This window comes from Passer domesticus, chromosome 10 (assembly GCF_036417665.1).
Source record: "Passer domesticus isolate bPasDom1 chromosome 10, bPasDom1.hap1, whole genome shotgun sequence".
NCBI lineage: Eukaryota > Metazoa > Chordata > Aves > Passeriformes > Passeridae > Passer > Passer domesticus.
The window spans coordinates 24894146-24916231 of record NC_087483.1 but is presented as its reverse complement, the minus strand read 5'-3'; the positions used below and the strand labels follow the sequence as shown (position 1 = coordinate 24916231).

The window sequence follows — 22086 nt, the reverse complement described above, 5'->3', positions numbered from 1 at the left end:
AGAAGCAGATGCACTCCAGGCTATATTTGAAAAATGGCATAACACATACCCTGAAAATTACTGAAACCAACAAAAGGACCACCAGCAATGGAGCAAAATACAGGAGAATGTGGGTATTGCATAAGCACTCTCAAACAAATTAGGAAAACCCTTCTCCACAGCCGAAAATGAATCCTTAGATGCAGCATAAATCAGGAGCATTTCTAACCTACAGCTGGGAGTTAGGATGAACATTCCTGCAACTGGGGAATTTAACAGCTGTTCTTCATTTTGAGCCAGAAGCCAGACCCACTTAGGATCTTCGATGGAAGAAGTGCACATGGGAGGGGAAGGAAGGATTACTCTTTTGTTTGCAGGAAGGGTTTGGGAGACAGCTGGTGTCAGTTAAGGAAACCTAGCAGGATGTTAACCATAATCACAATGTAGTTCAGACAAAAAACTAAAGAAGAAACAAGTCTTGAGCCAACTTCTGATTACACAGAAGATGAAAACTGTGAGTGAAGAAACTACTTCCCATATTACTCAAGAAAAATGGACCTTGAAGTCTCATTTTAAAATTATTCTTGGAATATATCAAATACCCAGCACTCCTCATGTATTTTTAACTCCTAAGTAAAATATCACAGACCACATTAATTCTGGTTAAAAAATTACTTAAAACCCCCAAAGGCCAGCTCCCAAAAATGCAGATTAAATTAAACTCTATCAAACATAAGCATATTAAAGGACAGCTACACTCACACAAGAATTCCTTTCCAAAAGAAAAGGACTCATGAATTGAGATTTTAGTTACTAGTTGGGATGCAGTTCTTGCTAAGATTTCTTTGTTGTTATTATTTTAAATTCACATTCTTTTTACTTAAATCTCCTTTAGAATGAGACACGAAAACTTACATTTTAGTATTTGTTATAGGGCAGAAAACAAAATCAAACCTGTTGGGAGCTGATTTCAGGAAAAGAGGAGCAGAATTCATCAACTGCTGCAAAATAACATAATGGCAATTTTCCTTCCCAAGTGTACTGTAAGAAAGACAGAATAACTCTTTGTGAGCACAGTCAACTGATGAGAAAGGCTGGATATCAACACTTAGCAATTTACCTGACAAGAGTTACAGTGCAATGAGGAGAACTACCCTGGGTTGTGTTTCCAGGCTACCCAAGCAAGCTCTCAGCTAATGCAGTAGCCCTTCTCTCCCAGCTGATTTAAAATGCTATGACTCAACCCACAACACAGACAGCTGTATCAGGTCTTAAAGAAATCAGCAGTCACCTGTCACAACAGCTTTCATGCAGCACACACTGATTACCAGGCACTCATTCATTAACCCCACTTTGTTTGGAATTCTCACTAATTGCACGCTTGCTCCTTTTGCACTCATGATAGACAGCAATTCTGCTGTCAAGCTTAAGAATAAAATGTCTGAACATCACCTTTAATTCACTCTATAATTCACATATTCCTCTTGCATGAACACACTGAACCCTTTCACTGACTCCTACTCGATCTGATCTTACTGGATCTCACATCTTCCATTGGGAAGTGGCTTCTGTCCCAGCCACCAGTCCATGTCCCAACCTGTCCTGCGACCCACAGGGGTTCCTGAGCCAGTCTGTGGTGGCCTCTGCTGGCACCACGCGCTGGCCTCTGACCCCAGGTACATATTTCATTGGCAGGACATGCTGGAACTGGCAGACTTGCCCCTGCAGAAGGGCTCCGTGGAGCTCCTCAAGCAGAGATGGGAGTCTGCCCATGCTACAAGACCAGGCCTGATGTTCCAGCACTCACCACTGCCACCATCCCTGGTGCCAGACAGGATGGCCCTGGAGAAGATGCCATCAGGCAGCAGGAGAGCAGATGTGCTCAAGGAGGAGACTCCAGGTGTATCTCAGCTGGAGCACGTCCCTGTCACTGTGGAGGAGCTGCGGAGCCACTTTGAGGCGCTGGGTGGCAGGAAGGTGAGTGCCTGGGCGGGGTGGTACCTCGAGGGAAGGAATGGAGGGGCCCAGAGTGGCATCCCCAGCCTCACACCACCCCTCTGCTGTGCCCTGCTGGGAATGGGAAGCACTGGCCACAGCTCCCACAGATGTCCTGTGAACTCTTTGCATTGGTTTGTAATAGTGGTTGTCGTTATCTATTATTATCTACAGCTTTCCTTGCTGCTTAATTTTATTGGTCTGTTTCATTTTAATGGTTTGTGACTGGTGCTAATTGCCAAGCTATCAGGTAAATTAGTGTGCGGTTGTGTTTGGCTTGTGCTTTTTAGAAGAGGAAATAACCAAGATATTTAACAGAATTACAGAATAGTCTGAGTTGGAAGGGACCCACATGGATCACCAACTCCTAAGTTAATGGCCTGAGCAGGGATCAGCCAACACACCCTTGGCATTATCAGCACCATACTCTGACCAACTGACTGAATCTCAGTGTCTCATATTAATGCTGAGAAGAATTCCCAAATGGGACTATTTACAAACACTCCAAAACACTTTCTGCAGCATTTGCTTCTTATTTGTAGAGCAGTACTGATTCCCTTTCAATGAGAGACTTGCTGTCATTTTACACATTGGCTTTTATTGGCATTAACATGACAGGCCTGGCCAAACTGCAACTTTTATTTGGCATCAGATTTTTGTCTGAGAAACGTCTCTGCTTTCTTTGAACTGTGGTGAAGCTAGACTTTTTTTTGGAACTTAAAAAATGCTTCATAGAAGTAAAAGATACTGAAAAGGTTAGTAATCTTATTTAGGATAGAGTGACTTCATTCATTATTGTAGATAGAAAGGCTTTCACCAAGTTTTACCTCTTCTACATGAAACCTGAAATGCCCTTGCAAGGTTTGATTGCAGATAGAGTATTTTAATTCCTCACTTTTTGTTCACTTAGCAGTTTAAAAACAAAAATTAAATTAAAAATCCCCTTTGAATAACTTATATGCTCTGCCTCACAATTAAAGACATATTAATACTTGATTTCATAATGTTCTGCTGCAGGATGACCCTGCCAGTCCATACAGTCAAGTCATTTACCCATTTCATTTTAATGCCCAGGGTGATTTAAACATGGCTTTCTGGTCCACAAACTGCAGTTCAGAATAATATCTGCTGACAATTATATAATTCATACACAAAATTGAGGTACTAAAAGGTATTATAAAGCTTTTTTTATGTGAACAGTAAAATAAAATATCATGTGATTCATGAAAAAAAATCTTTTCATCGGCTTTAAACATATAACACACAAAGTAACAGGAACCAATAAAATAAAGGTTAAAACTTTATGGGGTTATTGAGCACTTTAAAGACCATATAAAATAGCCATAGACTGCTTCTAAGTGGCATGTTCAAATGCTTTTAAGGTGGAGACCTTTTTGGTTGATCTTAGAATTTTTTTAAGGTAGTAAAAAACCCTTTTCTTTCTAGGCAGCAAATGATTCAGTATTGCAAACATGATCAATCTCGTAGGAGCGAATTGGTTCTATTATTAATCTTATTGGAACAAAGAGTTCCTTATTGAGTGAGAAAGAATAATATTTTGGAACTAAAGAGCATTGTTCTCTTGACAGAATTGAAGACTCTTCCTTAAATAATACTGAAGATATTTAAAGGTACCTATTAAGCATTTGATGTGTATCAAGCTAATGCTGAAGACTTCAGAGTTTAGAGTTAACAGCAGTGTTTATTAATATTAATGATTGCTGAGTATTTTAGTAGTTAAATAATCCAGATAAATAACCACCAGTAGTTAAATAACCACCAGATAAAAAACTCCCCATGAAAAACAACAGAATTTGTATTAGGATGCCTTCAGAAGGCCCATCTTGACTACACTTCTATCATCAAGAAGTGACTGACACAAGAAGATACTGATACCACAATATAATAAAAGGCCACGGAAAGGTTTCAGCGCTCTGATTGCTTAAGATTCAATCTCTTCCAGCCATAGTATATTTCCATGGGCAGGAGGAGGGAAGAATGAAGGAGGGGATGATGCATTTTCCTTGGATTTTTGTAGTGGTTTCACCAAGAAGCCATAAAGAAGGTTAGGACAAAATTAGAAACAGCAATATGTAAACTAAGTCGAAGCCATAGAAACCACAGTGAAATCTGAAAAATTTAGACAAAACACCTAAACAAAATGCCAGTGAACTGCATCAGTTACCTTATGCACAAATGAATATCTTTTGTAACTTTATACTCAGGAAAAGACTGCCAAATGTTGCTTGGACTATCTCTTGATTAACCAGACTTTCAACACCGGGCCCATTTTATTACATTATTCCATAGGAAAAACAGATTTTATTCTGAGGCAAAATACTGCTGATTAAATACTCTAAAATCTCTCAGGTTACATTTTTGCTGCAGTACTATTATTTGTATATGTGCAAAATAAATAGAGAAAATCAGGTCAATTAAATCATGCTAAACCATAAAGCCACTTTTAAAGAACTAGATCAATCATATAAAGAACACTCTGCTGCTTCAGAAGACATAATTATAGACAGCTGCAAATGCATTAAGACTTCGCCCAATCCTACTTATCTGGATGAAGTTAATACTTCATATTGCAATAAATAGCACAAAATGAGGAAATAGTAAATATAAGTTCAGTAATTTTGAAGCTAAATCACTTGGTGAATTCAAATTACTTTGAATTCACCTGAGGTCATTCAGGTGGAACTTGGATGCATTTCTTTCTTAGGAGTATTAATAAGTTAATAATCAAGTCTAGTTTTGGAGCCTTTTAATTTAGGTGTATTGTTTCAGGCCTAACCATATCTTTTCATTATTTAGACATAAACTGTTAAATAATTCCATTCTGTTAAAACAAAAAGTACTTTCCTCTTTTCTATCAAAAATAATGTTTCTTAGGAAGTAACAATATATTAAAAAGAAAAGCATCAGGTTAGGTTTTTCTTTCCATATGCTAAAACTGTAATATAAATCTATTTGTAGAATAGAAGTATCTATGGTTTTTTTTTCTACATGAAGCATATGAAAGAACAAGATGTATGTAAATAAATGCAATCATGTTTCCTTTTGCTCTCCCTCCCCGTTTTTTAGAAGGATTTAGAGATGTGTGATTTAATTTTTATTTTTTTTACTTTTTCAGTGCACTGTAAGCTGTGGTGGTTGTAAGAAGAAACTAAAATTTGCAACTAGCTAACTGCATTTTCAAAAAATGGTATTTTCATTCCAAACAGAGAGGAGATTTGATATTTTTCATATTTCATTAGGGCCTGATTCAGGAATTACCTTCTGCTAAGTTCAGGATTATAGCAGACTGACTATTCCTTGGCTCAAGTCTCCAGAAGACAGTGAAAAGCAAAGGAGCTCTGCCTTCATGTGCAGATGGTATCTCTTATGTGACTGTGTGTTACTAAATAAGCACACTAAGAGGATGGGAAACTGAGGAATATGATACTTGGGATTTCTTAAGAAAGGCACAGACACACACACAAAGTCGTGAAAGCATCCAAAAACTGGGTATTGTAGAAATAATCATTAACATTCTTAAATCTTCAGGAATCAGTAAAGCTAGCACCTTTTAACTTAGAAATAAATCATCATGTGCATTGTGTTTTGTGCAGTTTGATCTTGAGGGTGAAGGACTGAGTTTTCTAGGTCATCAAAAAAATTTCTTCCCTTTCTGACACATAAGTCAGTAAATACCTCACTTTAGCCAAGTCTATTTTTGTTGTACGGTTTCCAACCTATTAACCAGCACCATCAGAGCTTGATAACCTTTGTGGGAAACTGATCACAGAGCACTTGGAAAGGCACAGCTCCTTCCCACAGTCAGTGGCCAGAAAATGATGTTTGGAAAGGTATGTGTTGTTTATAACATGTTCCTTCACTTCATCTCCACATTCAGCTTAAATTTAGTTTATAATATTTTATAGACAATACTTCTTATCCTAAATAACTTCTTGAGTATTTATCCTGTGTGTCAGAACAAATCTCAAAATATTTTCACTTTCATTCTGTCTGCTCTATTTGGAACATTTTACCAGCCTGTGGTAGCTCAATCAATTCTTGAAGCATGAAAGTGATGTGGAAAGATGAGCAGTAAATATGTCATTACTAGGATGCCTTTGGAAACAGCACTCGTAGGAAAACATAACACTGAGTTGATTAGGAAGGAAATAAGCTCGTGACCTAAAGCCTGAGAAATCAGGCATACAGATGCTGGTATGCAGGAGAGAGCATATCCATAAATTAAACAAGAGTGAAAGAGTACAACAGCTTGCAGAGTACAACATGTAATGTGGCAAATGAACATGATCAAGTTAATCAAATCAGCATCTGCACCACACACATAATTAATATTTCAACAGGATATTATACATATAAAATAAAATCTCCAGTATGTCTATTGTGTTATCTTTCCTCCACCCTAAACAGCATTTGTGAGAAGAAACTCTTAACAATTCTGTTACTCTCTGACAGTATCTAGTACAAAGAGAAATGGACTCACCGTGTTTCTTAAGTTGTGAGGTTGAAGTGAATGGGTCCAAACAAACCATACTCAGGAGCTGCATGTTACTGCTGTGAATCTTCATGAAAGCAGAACAGCTTCTGTATTTTCAAAGGACAGCATAGAGGACTTCCCATCTTTACATGTCCCAAGGCACAGGAAGCACCAGTTTATGGGTAGATATCAATGTTGGCCATTATAGAGTAGAAGGTACAAATCACCTGTTAAATACATTTTACTACATCAGCTATCTTAACAGAAGAGATCCTTCAGGAATCCTTTTCACTAAAAAGATCTCACCTGTGTGCTTCTGTTTCTGCTCCTTTAGCTCTCTTTTCCCTCTTGGCAGCAATTCTGCTTGCTCTGTTTTCTCTTTCAAAAACATGCTGCTTCCCAGATGTTCAATGCCTAGATTTAAAGTAACATGGCATGTCATCCTGGAGCTTAGTAATTATGAGGCATTTTGCAAATGGGAAATGAAAATTTAAAAGAAAATACCACTGCCATACTCGAACATTGTTTCTTTTTCCTGTCATGATGGGATGGCATGTTTGTTTCAACTGTAACACCTGATTAACAAGTCTGGCATAATAGATGATACTGCAGATTAGGCAGTCTGTGAACTCTGTATACCCAGGGGTGTTAAAGCTATGCACTGCATTTCTTTAAAGCTGTTTATATGAAATTCTGTCACAGATATTAAATATTGCTACTGGACTGTGAATGTGAAAATGGTCCAGAGTAATACTAAGTTTGAGACTCTCCCTAATTATACCCATTGACTCAGAAATTCCATCATTTATAGCTCATCTTGAATTCCCTGCAGCTACATCTCTTACATAATAACCTTTTTATATGCTCATTGTTAATCATCCATTGTTGAGTATGTTTCATTTTTCCTTATTGCTCATTTTCAAACATCAGTCTATTATCTGACCAAATAAAATGCTCTTTCCTAAAAAAGTGAATTCTGATAACCCATAATTTTACTATTCTTTATAGATAGTAATATTGTAGGGGAAAAAACTAATTTAAAAACATGCAATGAATATTAGACAAAAAAAAGCCTTTGCTAAAGTTAGTTGCTATCTAAAACCTATACAACTATTCTATTAAAAACAGCAATTTAAAAAGGCATGGGTTAAAACTTAATTTAGCTCACTGAGAAAAAGTTTACAAGGAATTTTAAGTTCATGAGTGCTTCGACCACCTACATTCCCAGCATGCAATTCTCTGGTGACATACAGAGCAAATTACGTTGAAGGTGCCCTGTATAATTCCTGAATGAATGACAAATGCTGGGCACTGGAACATATATTACTTTCTGTAATTTTGGAAGGAACAACAGAGAATGCACATTTTTTTAAATTATCGTATGTTTAATAGTAATAAATGAATTTCAGCCTTGATCACGTGTCAACCCCCTGGACCTTGTATTATGGGAAAGACAGCAGCTAGATTTAAGCCTGTACATTTCACTTTTGGCTCTGGACCACAACAGAGATCTGCCTCAGTTGCTTGAACAACTAAAGGCAAACACTTCTGTCCACTTCAAAAAGTGGTATCAGCGCAATCTGGGAACCAGCTTTATAGGAAAATGTCAAATTTGTGCACTCAGGCAACATTTTGGAAGGAAACAAAGGGGAAGATTGAGGAAAGAGAGTTTGTGCAGCTAAAACAGAGTGCCTACCAAGAACTAGAAGTCCTGGCCATTTTGTAAGTACTGCCCATTTGCCTCCCCACTCTGCTTTTGTTTCTGCTTTGTATTTTTAGTTTGTGTTTTACACCACAACATACTTCTAATAATTTGCAGCTATTTAAAATAATTACAAAAATAATGAAATAGCAAATGACAGTGGAAAATGACAACAGAAAGAATGTGTCTGCAGCAGTACTAGACACAGAACGATTATGTTACAAAACAGCACTTTCACAGTCATTGTTTTGTTTTGCTGAAAGGCAGAGACACACTCCGACACATTTTAAGAATGTTGAGAGATCTAAATGGTAGGCCTCTGTATCTAAGTAAATTTCAGCAAGAATGTGCAAAGAAAAGCAAATATTGTCTGTGAATTTATAAGAAACAAATAAAAAGCTGGAACCCCCACATGCCCTCATGAAACGCCCAAAAAATAATGTTTGTTTCTACTTGCATATATTCAAACAGTAGCACTGATAAAATAAAGATTTAAAGATTACTAAATTTCCACTGCACAGGTGAAAACACAGAGATAAGAAATTACATCCCTAAATATGCTCTTTAAGAAAAATACAATAAAAACAAAAAGATCAAGTTGACACATTAATTTAGTATACAGCAGTGTTCCTTTTAAAACTGCAATCCAAAGAAAATAGTAAGTTTATTGTGGACACTTAAATTTTGTTTCACTAAAAAAGACCAGAATTCTATAAAAAAGTGTTGGTGTGGATTTTATTTAATATTGTGGTAGACATTTTTCCAATTACTTTGGAATTACATGAACAGAATGTGCCAGTTATAATACTTGATTCAAATGTTTGGTGTATATCTGTACATTTAGAAAGGCAGGAGGAGATAGAGAAAGAAAACTATGTTTAATTTTTGCTGCATTTCAAACCTCAGCTTGTGCCTCCTATGTGGAGAGCCTTTTATGCTGCCTCAGGTTAGGATTCTGAAAAACCATCATCTTATTCTTGGTTACTAATCACACTGGTTTAGTAAACAGTTTCCATTACTTGAACCAAGCCTGGAAATTCTAGTCTGTTAATGCTGGTCAGAAAGCAAAAGACTCCATAGTCTTTTGTTTCTGTTCTAATATATTTCATATTAAACACTGCTGTCTCAGATTCAGAACTTATATTATGCATCTTTTTCTGGTAATGTACTGCTAGTTAGTTATACAGACTTCTTGTACACACATCGTTTAAGTTCACTTTGATTTTTACGTGATTTTATCTAAATTTGCTTTCAAATGCTGCAGTAAGTTTTACTTCTACCGAGTTGGTTGTGGTTTTAGTTTTTAGTCTTCATTAATTTTATCCTGATTTAGTTTTTTAATGATACTTTACCTGCCCTGCTTTTAAAAATGTTACTCAATCACTATAGTATCATAATACTTAAAAAGGGCTCATTCAAACTTGTTTGACTATTGTCAAATTACTTGACTGGGGCCTCAGTTTCTTTATGTGCTTATAAAACACAGTTATTTTGACTGCCAAAAATACCAGTAGATATGGACCACTGCACAGGATTGGTTTAGGCAGGGAAGTTTCTGTACCTACTGTATGTCCTCCAGTTGTCTATTTAATCCATTGTCTAGCTGCTGATTTAGCACCAATCTTCATTATCATGCTGTGAGAAATGCTGTAACATGTCAAATCAATATAATACAATTGGCTGCATATAACTGTGTGTGACCCCAGCAAAAACTGAAACATCACATTACCCAACACAATTTACAGTAAAAATTCAAAACATAGCAGCTACTGTGAAAAAAAAATTAACTATATCCTAGCCAAAACCAGCACAGATGGCAATTCTGCAAATAGATCTGTTTCCTCAAGTTGACACAAGCTCTTTTCTGGGCCTTTGTTTCATGTACACAGCACAGCTATTTTATACCCTTCCTCCAAATAAAAATAGTCTTATTTTAAAACCATCTCCAGCTGAAAAGGTTCCGCATCTCTGGATCTGGTCTGGAGAGAAGATGAATGAGCAGGTTCCAGGCAGCTACAGGGATTCTTTTCAAAGCCTCCAGAGAAATTCTGTCTTAGGGAAATGGAGCATGCAGAGCATCAACCAAGAACCATGGCTTTGTCTCAACAGTTCCCTTACTGTCTTCAGAGAGTTTTTGTAGCAGGTGTTATCAGCACTCCTCTCTAATAGCCACTTGAGGGGATCTGTCATCAATCTTAATAATGCCATCAGCGTTCCAGCAGATGGTAAACATGATTCCATGCACTCCCATTGCACCAGAATGGATTCTCAGCACAATGTTAATTACAGATGAGAAATATATCAGAAAGAGGCTTTTCTCATGCTGGTATTTCCAAAGATTTTTTCTAGACAGGACAAGATTGTACTGGTTTTTGGGTTTTTTTTAAATTCCACTATGATTGAAGGACTTGCAGATATTATCAATTACCAGTACAAGAATTAGCCTTAAATAATTTCTGTGTACTATCCAGCAAAGCAGTCTCTTGTTTTGAATTAGAATTTGAGATGCCAACTTTTTGTAGGCCGTGTAAATGTTAGTAAATATTAGGAGTCAGTTTCGCAAAGTGCAACCTGAATTGCCATTAAAACAATTATTTGAATAGAATCCTACCTTAAAATTAAAACCCAGGTAAAATGCATTAACAGATCAAGATTTTATATAACTTTAAAGCAACAGATTTGATTTGTAAACAATCCTACTGCTCCACTAATTTCCTACCTTCTCATACAATTACAGATTTATTATTTTCCTTTCAACTTACGCTTCTATCTTTTCTCTTTGGGCCTATTCCTTCTACACCTCTTTGTCCATTCTCACACATGCATCCTTTTAGTAGACACCACATAAAAAAAGGAAGTTAGGTGGTAGACAGCTTTCCTTTAGGTAGCAAATGTAAGGAATAAATTTAGCACACACAGGATGAGGAAGAGTGCATATTTTGAATACATTTAACTATGTCCTTTAAAAATATTCAATACTTTGAACATTAACAGTAGATCTGAAAATCTACTTTATATGTTGAATGCAAATACTTTTTGCAATCCAAGGTATGTATGCAGAAAAGGTAGTAGTAATTTGGTAAATAGTTTTCCTCTATTTAAAACTTCATGTGTTCTGGCTTACTGACTTTTAGATTAGTGCAGGACTGGATAGCAAGTGGAAAATTCACTATCTAAATGAAGCATAGCCACTCAGTAGGCCAGTGAAATTGGAATCTTTACTGTTGGCATTTCTAACTGTAATGATTGCATATTCCTTGAAATTTGGAACTCCAGTGCTTTATTCTTTCTATCATGTCTAGAGTATGAGATCAGAACATAAAAATAGCTTCTTGTGTCACCTTTTTCTGAGAAGTACATGCAAAAATAGAATATAATACCAGAGGTAGTACATAAAACTGAAATAATTACATGACAGGAAGGTACTCGAGTATGGACAGACTTCAACAAATTATATCCAACAAAAATGAAATTGTATAATGCTTTTAACAGGCTGCTCAACAGAGCACCTTATATCCCAGTTAAATACCTGATCCCACCAATACCACACGTGTAGTTACAAAAGCTTGATCTGACCTGTATGCTGCATTAATCAGAAAGAAAAAAAAAATCTTTTACTTTTCATTTGGCAAGTTTTGCAAGAGTTGCATGTATTAGCCTCTAATTAAGTACCTCTTGGCACTACCTCAGTGCCTTTTCAAATGTTAATTCTAGCCTTATTAAGAAGATGTCTTTGACATCCACTGTCATTAGGTTATCTGTATAGATATCCCAATAGAAAAGAATGTAAATTAAATTTATCCTGATTAAATTGAGTTTATGGTAATCACAAGACTCTTCAATAACTTTTTCACAGTAGGAAATACTGTGAAATTTTGAAAATAAATCTGAGCTGTAGCATTGCAGCTGGTGCCATCACGCAAGAAAATCATTGTCCCAAAGCTCCCACTAAGACAGGGATGCTCTTTGCAAAATGGGGTTAGAGCAGCTTGAGACTGAAAGCACCTTCTGACCACAGCAGCCCACATCTTAGAAGTGTCTCCATAAGAGAATTTACACTAAAACCTCTTCAGTAGGGCCAATATTCCTATAATTCATATTAAAAATGGTCCAAAAATATGCACTTTTTTTTCTAAATTCCTATTAAAATTCATGTGTAAAATACTAAGTTATTTAAATTTTATAGGTAATGGAATTGCTACCACAGAGATGTAAATTTGAAAAAACATCATAGATACATGCTACAAGTTAATAGAATTCAGAGTTAAGAGAAATGCAAATCAAATTTATATTGGCCCCTGGTTTGCAGGAATAATAGTAAGAAACAAATTCTGAAGTTTTTAGCTATTACTGATATCTACAGAAAAAAAAGGAATAGAAATTATGAAACAAACAAAACTAAAACAAAACACAAAAAAACTAGATGAGTTTGTTCTCAATGATGCCAATGGTAATTGAAAACACAGTATATTTTGAGTTTTCTATTTTGTTCTAATACTGTTGAAGCTAGAACATCATAAAAGTGATTCTCTGGTGCTCACTTGGGAAAGCACACACAGTGCTGGGGCAAGATGATCCTGAGGCTGCTCTCATTTACCTCAGTACCTGGAGGAGCCAAATATGATCTAACAACATGCACAGCTGCATTTTCTGTTAATTTCTTCTCTCCCTCCCCATCCTTCATTACTCCTCCGCAGAGCCATTTCTGCATCATGGATTGTCCATAAGACAATAATGGTCAGCTCTTGAGTGGTTTTAAACTAAAATACCATAATTAATACTAGGCTGTAACTGTAGCTTATAACCAATTTTGAAAAAGGGTACAAAATTAATAGCATTTTTAAGCCATACCCTTCCCACAGAAAATATCCTATTCCTTTCAGCCACGTGCTGTCTCCTGCTACCCCAGGCCCAAATGCACATCACTCCTCTCAGCACACCCTCATTGTGGCCAAGCCCAGCCTGGTCACGGAGCTTGTGCCACTGTGTCACTGCTGACTGGGTGTGCAACCTGAGAGAATGGACAGACCAGTGAGGAAACTGCATGGAAGTGTCATGGAGTAGAACAACAGCTACTTCCTTTGCTCCAGAAATCTTTATCTTGCTATTAGCTTCCAAAAATACTTTCCATAATAGTCAAGGGAAATATACTTCTAACTGTAAAAGCAATAAGAGAATAACTAGAATTAGTTTTAAACCAATTATATTTTGTTTATATTATTAAACCTGTAAAACTGATAAATAAAAGGCAACAAACTCTACAGTACTGGCTAAGATCCCCTGGGCCATGTTTAGGTAAATTAAATTAGGTTTTCCAGTGTATTGTTTGTACCTCCTGGCCTGTCTGCTAAAACTACCCACCACATCCAAGAGCACTTTTCAAGTTCCATTCAGGAGCAGCTGTGGTTGTTGGGAGGAACAGAGGGGCAAGAGGGGACAGACTGATGCAACAAATATAATGGATGATTGGTGGTACCTTAGGTATTTTTTCCAAAAAAAAAAGAGGGGTTTACAATACTCCTGGTAATAAAACACCTTTAGCCTCTATGGTCTAATAATTGTATTTAATGTTGACACATCATGCAAAAACTTCCTGTTGCTGTCAAGTCTAAGTCACAGAAGTAGACAGACTGTTAAAAAATGCTCATTTCCACAAGACATAACCTATTCTACATGTGCTGAAGGAACACTCTTGCAATGAATAACTACTGGTCAGGATGTGAAATACAACCCATATTTAAGGTAAAAACTAGCAGCAGGTCTGAGAAAAGCATAAATTTATTAAAGACGGATGAAGCACAATTGTCTTTGATTGCCAGTGATGCACTCATTTTAAAAGTACATTTCCAATGCTTGTTCACTTTTAGTTTCATAAAATCCAAGGTGAACACATATAAATTGCTTACATTTCACTGTAAAAATGGCTTTTATAATTTATTTTTCATTATTTCCTAAGATTTCTATTTGAGAATTCACTAATTTGTTATGCCTTTTTTTTTTCCCCAGTAGTTACAGGAAAATACTCTCCAGACTAGGATAATCAACTCAGCAGCCAAATTATTTTGCTTCTTACACAAGTCATGCATAATATCTAAGTCTAAAATTAGTTAGAAGTTACTTCAGTGAGATCACATACAAGAATGGCATGAAATTTGTATACAATAATAAAGTTGCCTGCAAACAATAGAAAGGAAGTAGTCTAATGAAGCCTGTACATTTTGAAAACATATATAATTTAAGTAATTAAGGGTTCTAGCAGATAAGTGCTGCAAAATCATTCAGGAGAGATTTATGCTGTCACCAGACCAACCACCTGGTCACCTTTTATTTTGATACCGTACTTCTTTTTCAGGATGACAGAAATGGACATGCAGTGAAACTTTCAAGTTACTTCCTGGGGGGGGGGGGGGGGGGGGGGGGAACCACAAACACTTTTTCTATTTTTGCTACTGCAGCAGTTTCAGTTATTTACTTAACATAAGAGCTGTAGATGAGGTTTTACAGTCATTGTGTCCAACTCTATACGGAGTAGCACATTGCATGGAAGGAATGAGAAGCACCCCAAACACAAACTGCAATGCATTAAAGCCTTAGTTAGCAATAATTTACCCATTTTGCCTTGAAGGGCTGAGGCCACAGAATGACTATGAGATGCTAATGATACTGTGTAAACCATCTGTATGGAACATTGGCCCACTACTGTGATAACCTAAATTTAGTTGATAAGTCACAGCAGAACTGAAAATCAAATTTCTGAAGTACAAATGCTCATCTACATCTGATTTCCAAGACATCATTTGCTGTTTTTACATATTCTTATGCAATGATAAATGAAGTTAATAAAATTCTCGCTGTCACCTTTTCTATGCACAAAAAGTGTTTAAAAGAGCAACTGGTGTTTAATCCATTGGCTGTCTCTACACTCCATTTGCCCCAAAAGCCACATTTCTTTCCTATTATTTCCTTATTCTGTTCTTGATATCTTCTAACAGGAAACAGAAAATGAGAGAAATTCACTTTCATCACCATTGAAGAGTCAGCCTGGGAACCATTCTGCCACTTCTCAGGAGGAGTCTAGCGTGAAAAGAGGGAGAGCAATCTTTGAAAAGATGTCATCAGAAAATGGCCACAGCAACAGCTCTGAAGGTCAGCATTACCACATTGACCCGATACCTTACTTTAAGGCAGTGGTCTCCAAACCTTTTTGATGGTCACCTCTACCATTCAAATATTTATGAGTCTGCCCGCCCAGTGTTTGCATATTTATTTACAAATCATATATGTGTACTACTCTAATAGTACAACCTTAGGCAACATACATCAAAATAAAAGTTAAAGTAGGACAGATGAAAACAAATACTTAAAAAGTTTTTATTCACAAAAAAATATGAGATTCCTGCACCCCAAAGAAGTGTGTTGCACAGCCCCTGGGGTGTAGATATTCCACTTTGGAGACCAATGCTTGAGGATATCAGAAAGTGGCTGTATCTCTGCTTTGGTTTGCTTTAACAGAGAAAGAATTTGCATGATCAAATTTTCTGATTAAAAACCACTTATTGACTTCTGAGCATCTAGGACTTGACATTATATAAAATAACAGATTACCCAAATAAAAAGCATTAAAAGCCTTGTCCAGTCTCCCAATAAAATAAGTTTTCTACATCATATCAAACAATTATTGATTCCACTCTTTTTTTTTAAATCATAAAATGTTTAGACCACATATTTATCTATGTCAGACTCTAGAATTTTAAAGGAAAAGGGAAATTTGAATTTATAAGACCTTTTCCAGTTAATGCTGCTAAATTTATTAAGCTCATTGTTCAAACTAGAGATCTGCTCTTTTATCAAGTTTAACTTTCAGCCATTGGCTATCTGTTTTCCTTTCTTTCCCTACCAAACTAAAGGCACCTTTCATACCTGCTCATTTCTTCTTGGAAGGATAATTATCTATTATGACCATATCACTTCACAACTATCTAACATTAACTAGACAGAGCTACAGTTCTCTCTGTGGCAGTATTTTTTGTGCCACTTCTCTGTATCTTCTGAAGTTTCTCAGGTATCTTTGGATTTAAGGACTATTTAGGGGTGTTTTGCTCTTCTCCTTTTAGAGATTTCTAGCACAAAGACCTTTTTTTTTTTCTTCTCCGCAAGAAAACAGTATCCTCCATTCCACATCCTCTTTGCCTTTGAGTCTAAATATGGCACAGCATGTTTCAGAAGCATATTTTGATCCACCAGGAATAACAAAGAATATGATTTATGCAAAAATGCACAGTCAACAATTCATACTTCTTATACATTAAGCTTTTTCCAAAAATGTGACAGCCCCCCAGGGGATAATGTTTTTCCATGTTCCTGTGAAAGCCATAATATCCCATTTTGCATTCAGACAGCCTTATGAGAAGTAAATTCCCTATAGACTCATTTTAGTTTGAAACCACTGTGAAAACTCTTAAACTTCTAATAGCTGAAGTCAGGCACTGAGATCTGAAAGTCTGCACTAGAACAAATACTCAGGTCCTGAAAAAAATAGCATAATGCTGATCCATAGATTATTTCTCCCATCACCATCAGATTTGAGTTTTTTATAACCAATAACAATATATGCCAACTTGCTTCAATTTTTCAGCAAGAACAATACCCTCAAACCACTAAAGTACAATGGAAGTTTTTCCTAAATGTTCCAGTTGGACCAAAATCTTATTTTCCTAGAAGAGGTATTGAGCAAAATTTACTGCAAGCTCTGTGACTAAGTACCAACAACTTCTGTTGTCTCCATTGAAAAACAATGAAGGCAATGCTCATATTGCTGTTCAACCTGCCATGAAAACCTCGAGAAGCCCATACTGGATAGCTGTGCAGGCTTATGGTTGGAGAAAAAAAACGCAAAAAAGCTAGTCTTCTCAAGCTCTCTCACACACAAATGATTTGTCAAGCTTCATTTACCTTATAGAATTAATGTAACTCACAACCAATAAAAGAATTAAATTCTCTCAAATAGATACTATCGTACAAGCCCCTTATGACACAGGAAAACAGATTTTGTTGGCATAGCTCAACTTGATAAGGCTTTTCTTACCCACTAGTTCATTTTAAAACATAGATTTATCTCGAAAGAATCAGACTATATTACACCTTCAAGTTCACTTGAATTAGTAGAGCTTAGAGCAAAATGAATGAGCAAAGGTTTAGATAATTTCATCTCTCATACCACTACAAAGTGTTTCACATTATGTTATAAACTAACTAGCTCCTTAAGAGAAAAAAATTTCTGTTAAAAACTTTTAAAGCTAACAAGAGAATAGTTTCTATTACCTTCACTCCCCAGGTGGTTAATAATATGTATCTATTAAAATGTTTTTTAAAACAGTCCATTAAATTCATTGGCCTCATATCAGCAAGGAATTAAACCACATCTAACTTCATGCACATGAGTATTCCCATTGCACTTAATGAAACCATTCACATGCTTATGACTATGCACAACCCAAAAATCCCTTGTTGAACCAAAATACCAAGAAAGATTTTTAACTCCTTAACATTCTTAATAATTAAAGCAATGGCTTATAAGTTTCATTCTGGTGTGTTACATAATTCAACCTGCCTTTGAAAATAAACTGACAATTTTTGGCTGTGGTGGACTATCCCTCTGTGTTGCCAAAGTGTACTTTCAATTTTTCCATGGTTTTGATTAGCTTTGGTTTAATGCACAGCATTAAATAGCAGTTCTCTCTCTTCTCATTTCTACTTTCCCTGAAAATCTTTTACTTTCAGCTGAATTTCACTGACTCTTTCACTGCTGCTATTATTATTTCTTGAACTGCACAATTCTTTTGTGTACCATGATAACATGAAATACACAAAATTACTGCATGGGATAAGCATAATAAAAAATTTTCCCTATGTAAGTTATGAGTAGCGTCAGGTAAAAATACTAAGAAACTGAGTATATTTACACTGAGATCACACTTCTATGCATGTCTGCATCTGATTTTTATTGAAGATTTGAATTACATGTGATATTTACTTGCAATATGTGAACCTTGAATACTTATGCTATCTTTAGAGGGAACAGGCAGAAAGGCCAGGTGAGGCTTGGAAACCTTGTTTGGTGGGCTACCCCTTCCCTGGCACTATGTTCTGTGCCAGAACAGACAGTTGTTCAAAAGCCACTTTTTTTTGGTTGCATTTCTCCTATCACAGACAAGACAGATGATCACAATATATCTTTGCACTAAATTTAAGGCACTTTTTGGATTATATGGAATTGTTTTGACACAGTCAAATGAGTGCAGAAAGCAGCAGCAGAACCCCCCTAGTGCTAGGAACTCAGAGGGGCTTTTTCAAGCATCCTCTGAGCTGTTGTCTTCACATGCACTGCAGCTGAATTGCAAATAACTCTATAACCTCTTCACATCTTGAAACAAGTTTAAAATGTAGTTAGCAATGGAGATAATGTTCTACAAGGTTTTAGTAATTCTAAACCAACGACAACATACCCTAATGTAAGATCAGTAAACAACTGAAATCTGCAATAGACTCAGAACAGACTCTGGTAAGCAAATTAATTCTATAAAGTCTAAGGCTAATTGGAACATAATATATCTAATTATAATAGACTACTTGTAGTATTTAAAATTACTTTTTACAGTATAAAGTAGTGCAAATATAACAGTGTCAGAAAAATACTATGCTTGTTCTTGGAATTTTTTTTCATTGCTTTTACCCAAGAAATTTCCCCCACTCTGAAAAGTTTCATTAACTAAATTTTTCTGTACTCTCTAAGCTCTAAATTGAAAATAAGATAAATTTGTTAAAAAAATTGATGATGCTTGTTCTTCCTGCTACTGCTATTATTTCAAGGTTTAGAAAAATGTATCTATTTTCCTCTTAGAAAATACCATGTCTGTTTGCACTTACAGTGGAGTCTCGCAAACTTGTAAGAGGACTGTCTAAAGAGAGCACTCCCAGGGCTGACAACACACTGCTGGATTTCCAGGAGACTGTCTCCTTTAAAGAAAGGATGGCTATGTACAAGGCTGCTGTGTCCTTTGCCCATGTAAGATATCAATGGTTTCTTACCTTCCTACCTCTCCATCTGCTTTGCACAGTGACATAGCCTGCATTCTTTATTTACCCAAGCTGACTGATGGACCATTATGGGGACCAAAATTTGACACCTAAGTTAACAAACCTACTCAGCAAACTTATTGATGCATCAGTCTCTGTCTCTGCTGAGAGAGATTTTTCATGCTGTAGAGCTTTGGTCATCTGGATAATTCCTTTTAACTCATTAGAAGGACTGGGGTTTTCTTTAACTGTTGCATGAGCTGCATTTATTAGGGCTATAGTCTTGTGAGAGCCAGCAGCTTCTGCACTACAAAATTATTACTAAATAATAAAATTATTTTCAAAAGCACAGTAAGTTTAGACATTGTGCTGTTCAAACTAAAGAATTTGAAATTGCTGCATTTTAAAATAGTAGCTCTATGAGACAAGGTGTATGAATAAGTATTGTTTTGTAATAAAATTATTTAAAATCGGCATTATATAAAAGAGTAGTTACAAAAAATACTTATTCATTTTGTTTTACATCTCTCTCTAAATGTCTATCAATAGGATTAAGTATTTTACTGCAAATTTTAAAATATTGATACCAAGTAGCACATAATGTATTTGGTTAAAGAATTTGTAAACTAGTAAAATAGACCTCCTCACCACACATTGAATTATCAGTCAAGAATATCTAAAAACTGTGTCTTCAGATTTCAGCCATGAAAATCTTCCTCGGTTCTGCAGAAACACTAAAGGTTAAAGTGTTATATAGTGTTATATCCTAAAATCCCAGCTAGAAGTTGCAGCTCAGATCCCTTGTACAAGGAAAGGAAGGCATTATGAGGGCTTGCTCTAATGTGAGAATGACAAATGTCTTTGTTTACACCAAACTTCCAGCGTATGGAAAGAACATCTTCTCATTGTAAACTAGGCCAGAGTAATTTTGTTAAATCAGAGACCATACCTGGCAAAAGAAGGACTACAATTCAGCTCTCACCAGACATCATCTGCATCCACATGCAAGTACAGTTGTAGAGAATTACCAGTCTTACCAGCACGTTAGTCTTGAAAAAACAGGTTGGCATTGCCTGAAGGGACCTTCTGGGTGCCTGGATAATCCAGAAACCACATAGTGAAAACAGCCACCCGAGTCCAGGTGTTTTCCAGCCATCAAACTCCTGCCCATTGACTTTATTTCCCAACTGCTTGGTGTGTTCAGAGCAGATTCACCTGTCTGAGAAGGGCCCAATTCCCTGTTCCAGCAATTAGAAACTTTACTGAAGTTAGTACTGTCTCTCACAATGAAAAGAGCTGCACGAAGACGGACCCAACCTAACTATGTTGAGCACATAGGAACTATTTCATTTATACTCAGAAACGTCTTGCAATTTCTTGCTGAAATGGATGGCTGCCTGAAAATAGGAACTTTATATTTGGTTTCATTAAAGGGAATGAATACATTTCATTAGAGGACCCATAACTATTCAAAATATCTCCAAATAGCTGTTAAGATGGGCCTGGAATGTTCATTCATTAAAACACTTTTCACGCTTGCATATCCATGTACACATATAAACATGCAGCCTTCATCACAGGGGAAAAAATCTCCCTGATTTTTTATTATCTGCTTACTTACACATTTAATAGCATTAAATCTAACTTTACTTAGTAGCTTCATTACAAATGTATTCCTAATTTTTGGGTGAGAGGTTTTTTTTTTTTTGCATAGAGATTATTAATATAAAATGCTGAAAGCTTCATTCAATACCATCTAAAAAGTACAACAAAAGGGACAGAACTAGAACAGGAAGCCTGAGGGTAAGTGCCCTCTTGTGACCTTCATTGCTGTTTTTGGGGAAGACAGGTCATCTCATAAAGGCCTGCTTGAGGCTCTCTGCATGTTTTTCAACAATACCCACTAGAAACACAGAGAGGACCGGGTGGCAACTCTGAATGCCATGGAATTCAGAAGACACAAGCAGAAGAGATTGATCTGGAAAGTGGTTCTTACTCCCAAACAAGCAGATGGAACTTCTTTTTGTGCTTAAGATTCAGGCTAAACATACCTTTAACTCGTCTAAATCATCAAGTATGCCTCTTGTGCAGTGGTCTATGAATTTCCCAAAATGAGTATTTATGATTCTCTGAGTCATTCCTACATACTGCTGTTAACTAGTTTAAAAAAAATTAAAATTAGGCCATAGAAGTATGCTTTAGGTGCAAATAGAAAACAAGTGGTCTTATTTTATCACTCTAGAGTTCACAGAAGACCAAGTTCTGTACTGTGCCTGGTGGCCTGGCAGCAGTGAGAAAACAATTTGAGAAAGTACAACGGATGTCTCCAAAAAAGACCTTTGTTCAGTACCAGCACCAGCATAGATCTCCACAGGTAACAATAGCATTTTAATACTAACAAATTAGGTCTACCCTGCTAGATAACTGAGGGAAAAAAAGATCACTTTCTATACTGATGAGTTTTCATTATGACTAAGACAACATTTCTCTAATGTTCATACTCATAGAATTTTATATTTGAGATGTACCACAGGATTCATATATTTTTTTATGCTGATGAACACTCACTATAGATTAGACTCAACTAGACTTAGATTGAGTAAAGCAGATTATTACTATAGCAGTGTCTTATAATGAAACCTGTCTATAAGACTCTGATTTATACATTATCATGTGTCATGGTGATACTTTGCGTTTATTGCACTCAATGTTAAGTCATTCTCTTTCCAAAGGAGTATCCTCCTCCCATTGAATTGAATGCAATAAATTTCCCTAAACAGATCAAAAACTGCACAGAAGAACCCAGACATTTAAAGCAGAACAAAGCAGTAGCTAAGTG

General features: G+C 36.2%; 1 protein-coding gene across 1 annotated transcript in view; it reads left to right on the top strand.

Annotated features, from left to right (window-relative positions):
• The first annotated feature begins 1566 nt into the window (after positions 1-1566).
• Positions 1567-22086, top strand: part of XIRP2 (xin actin binding repeat containing 2) — a 32070-nt gene continuing 11550 nt past the window's right edge. Inside the window, exons 1-4 of the mRNA XM_064435571.1 lie at positions 1567-1956; positions 15164-15317; positions 19100-19236; positions 21490-21621. Of these exons, the coding sequence (XP_064291641.1) occupies positions 1567-1956; positions 15164-15317; positions 19100-19236; positions 21490-21621 (813 nt within the window). The remainder of the gene's footprint in view (positions 1957-15163; positions 15318-19099; positions 19237-21489; positions 21622-22086) is intronic.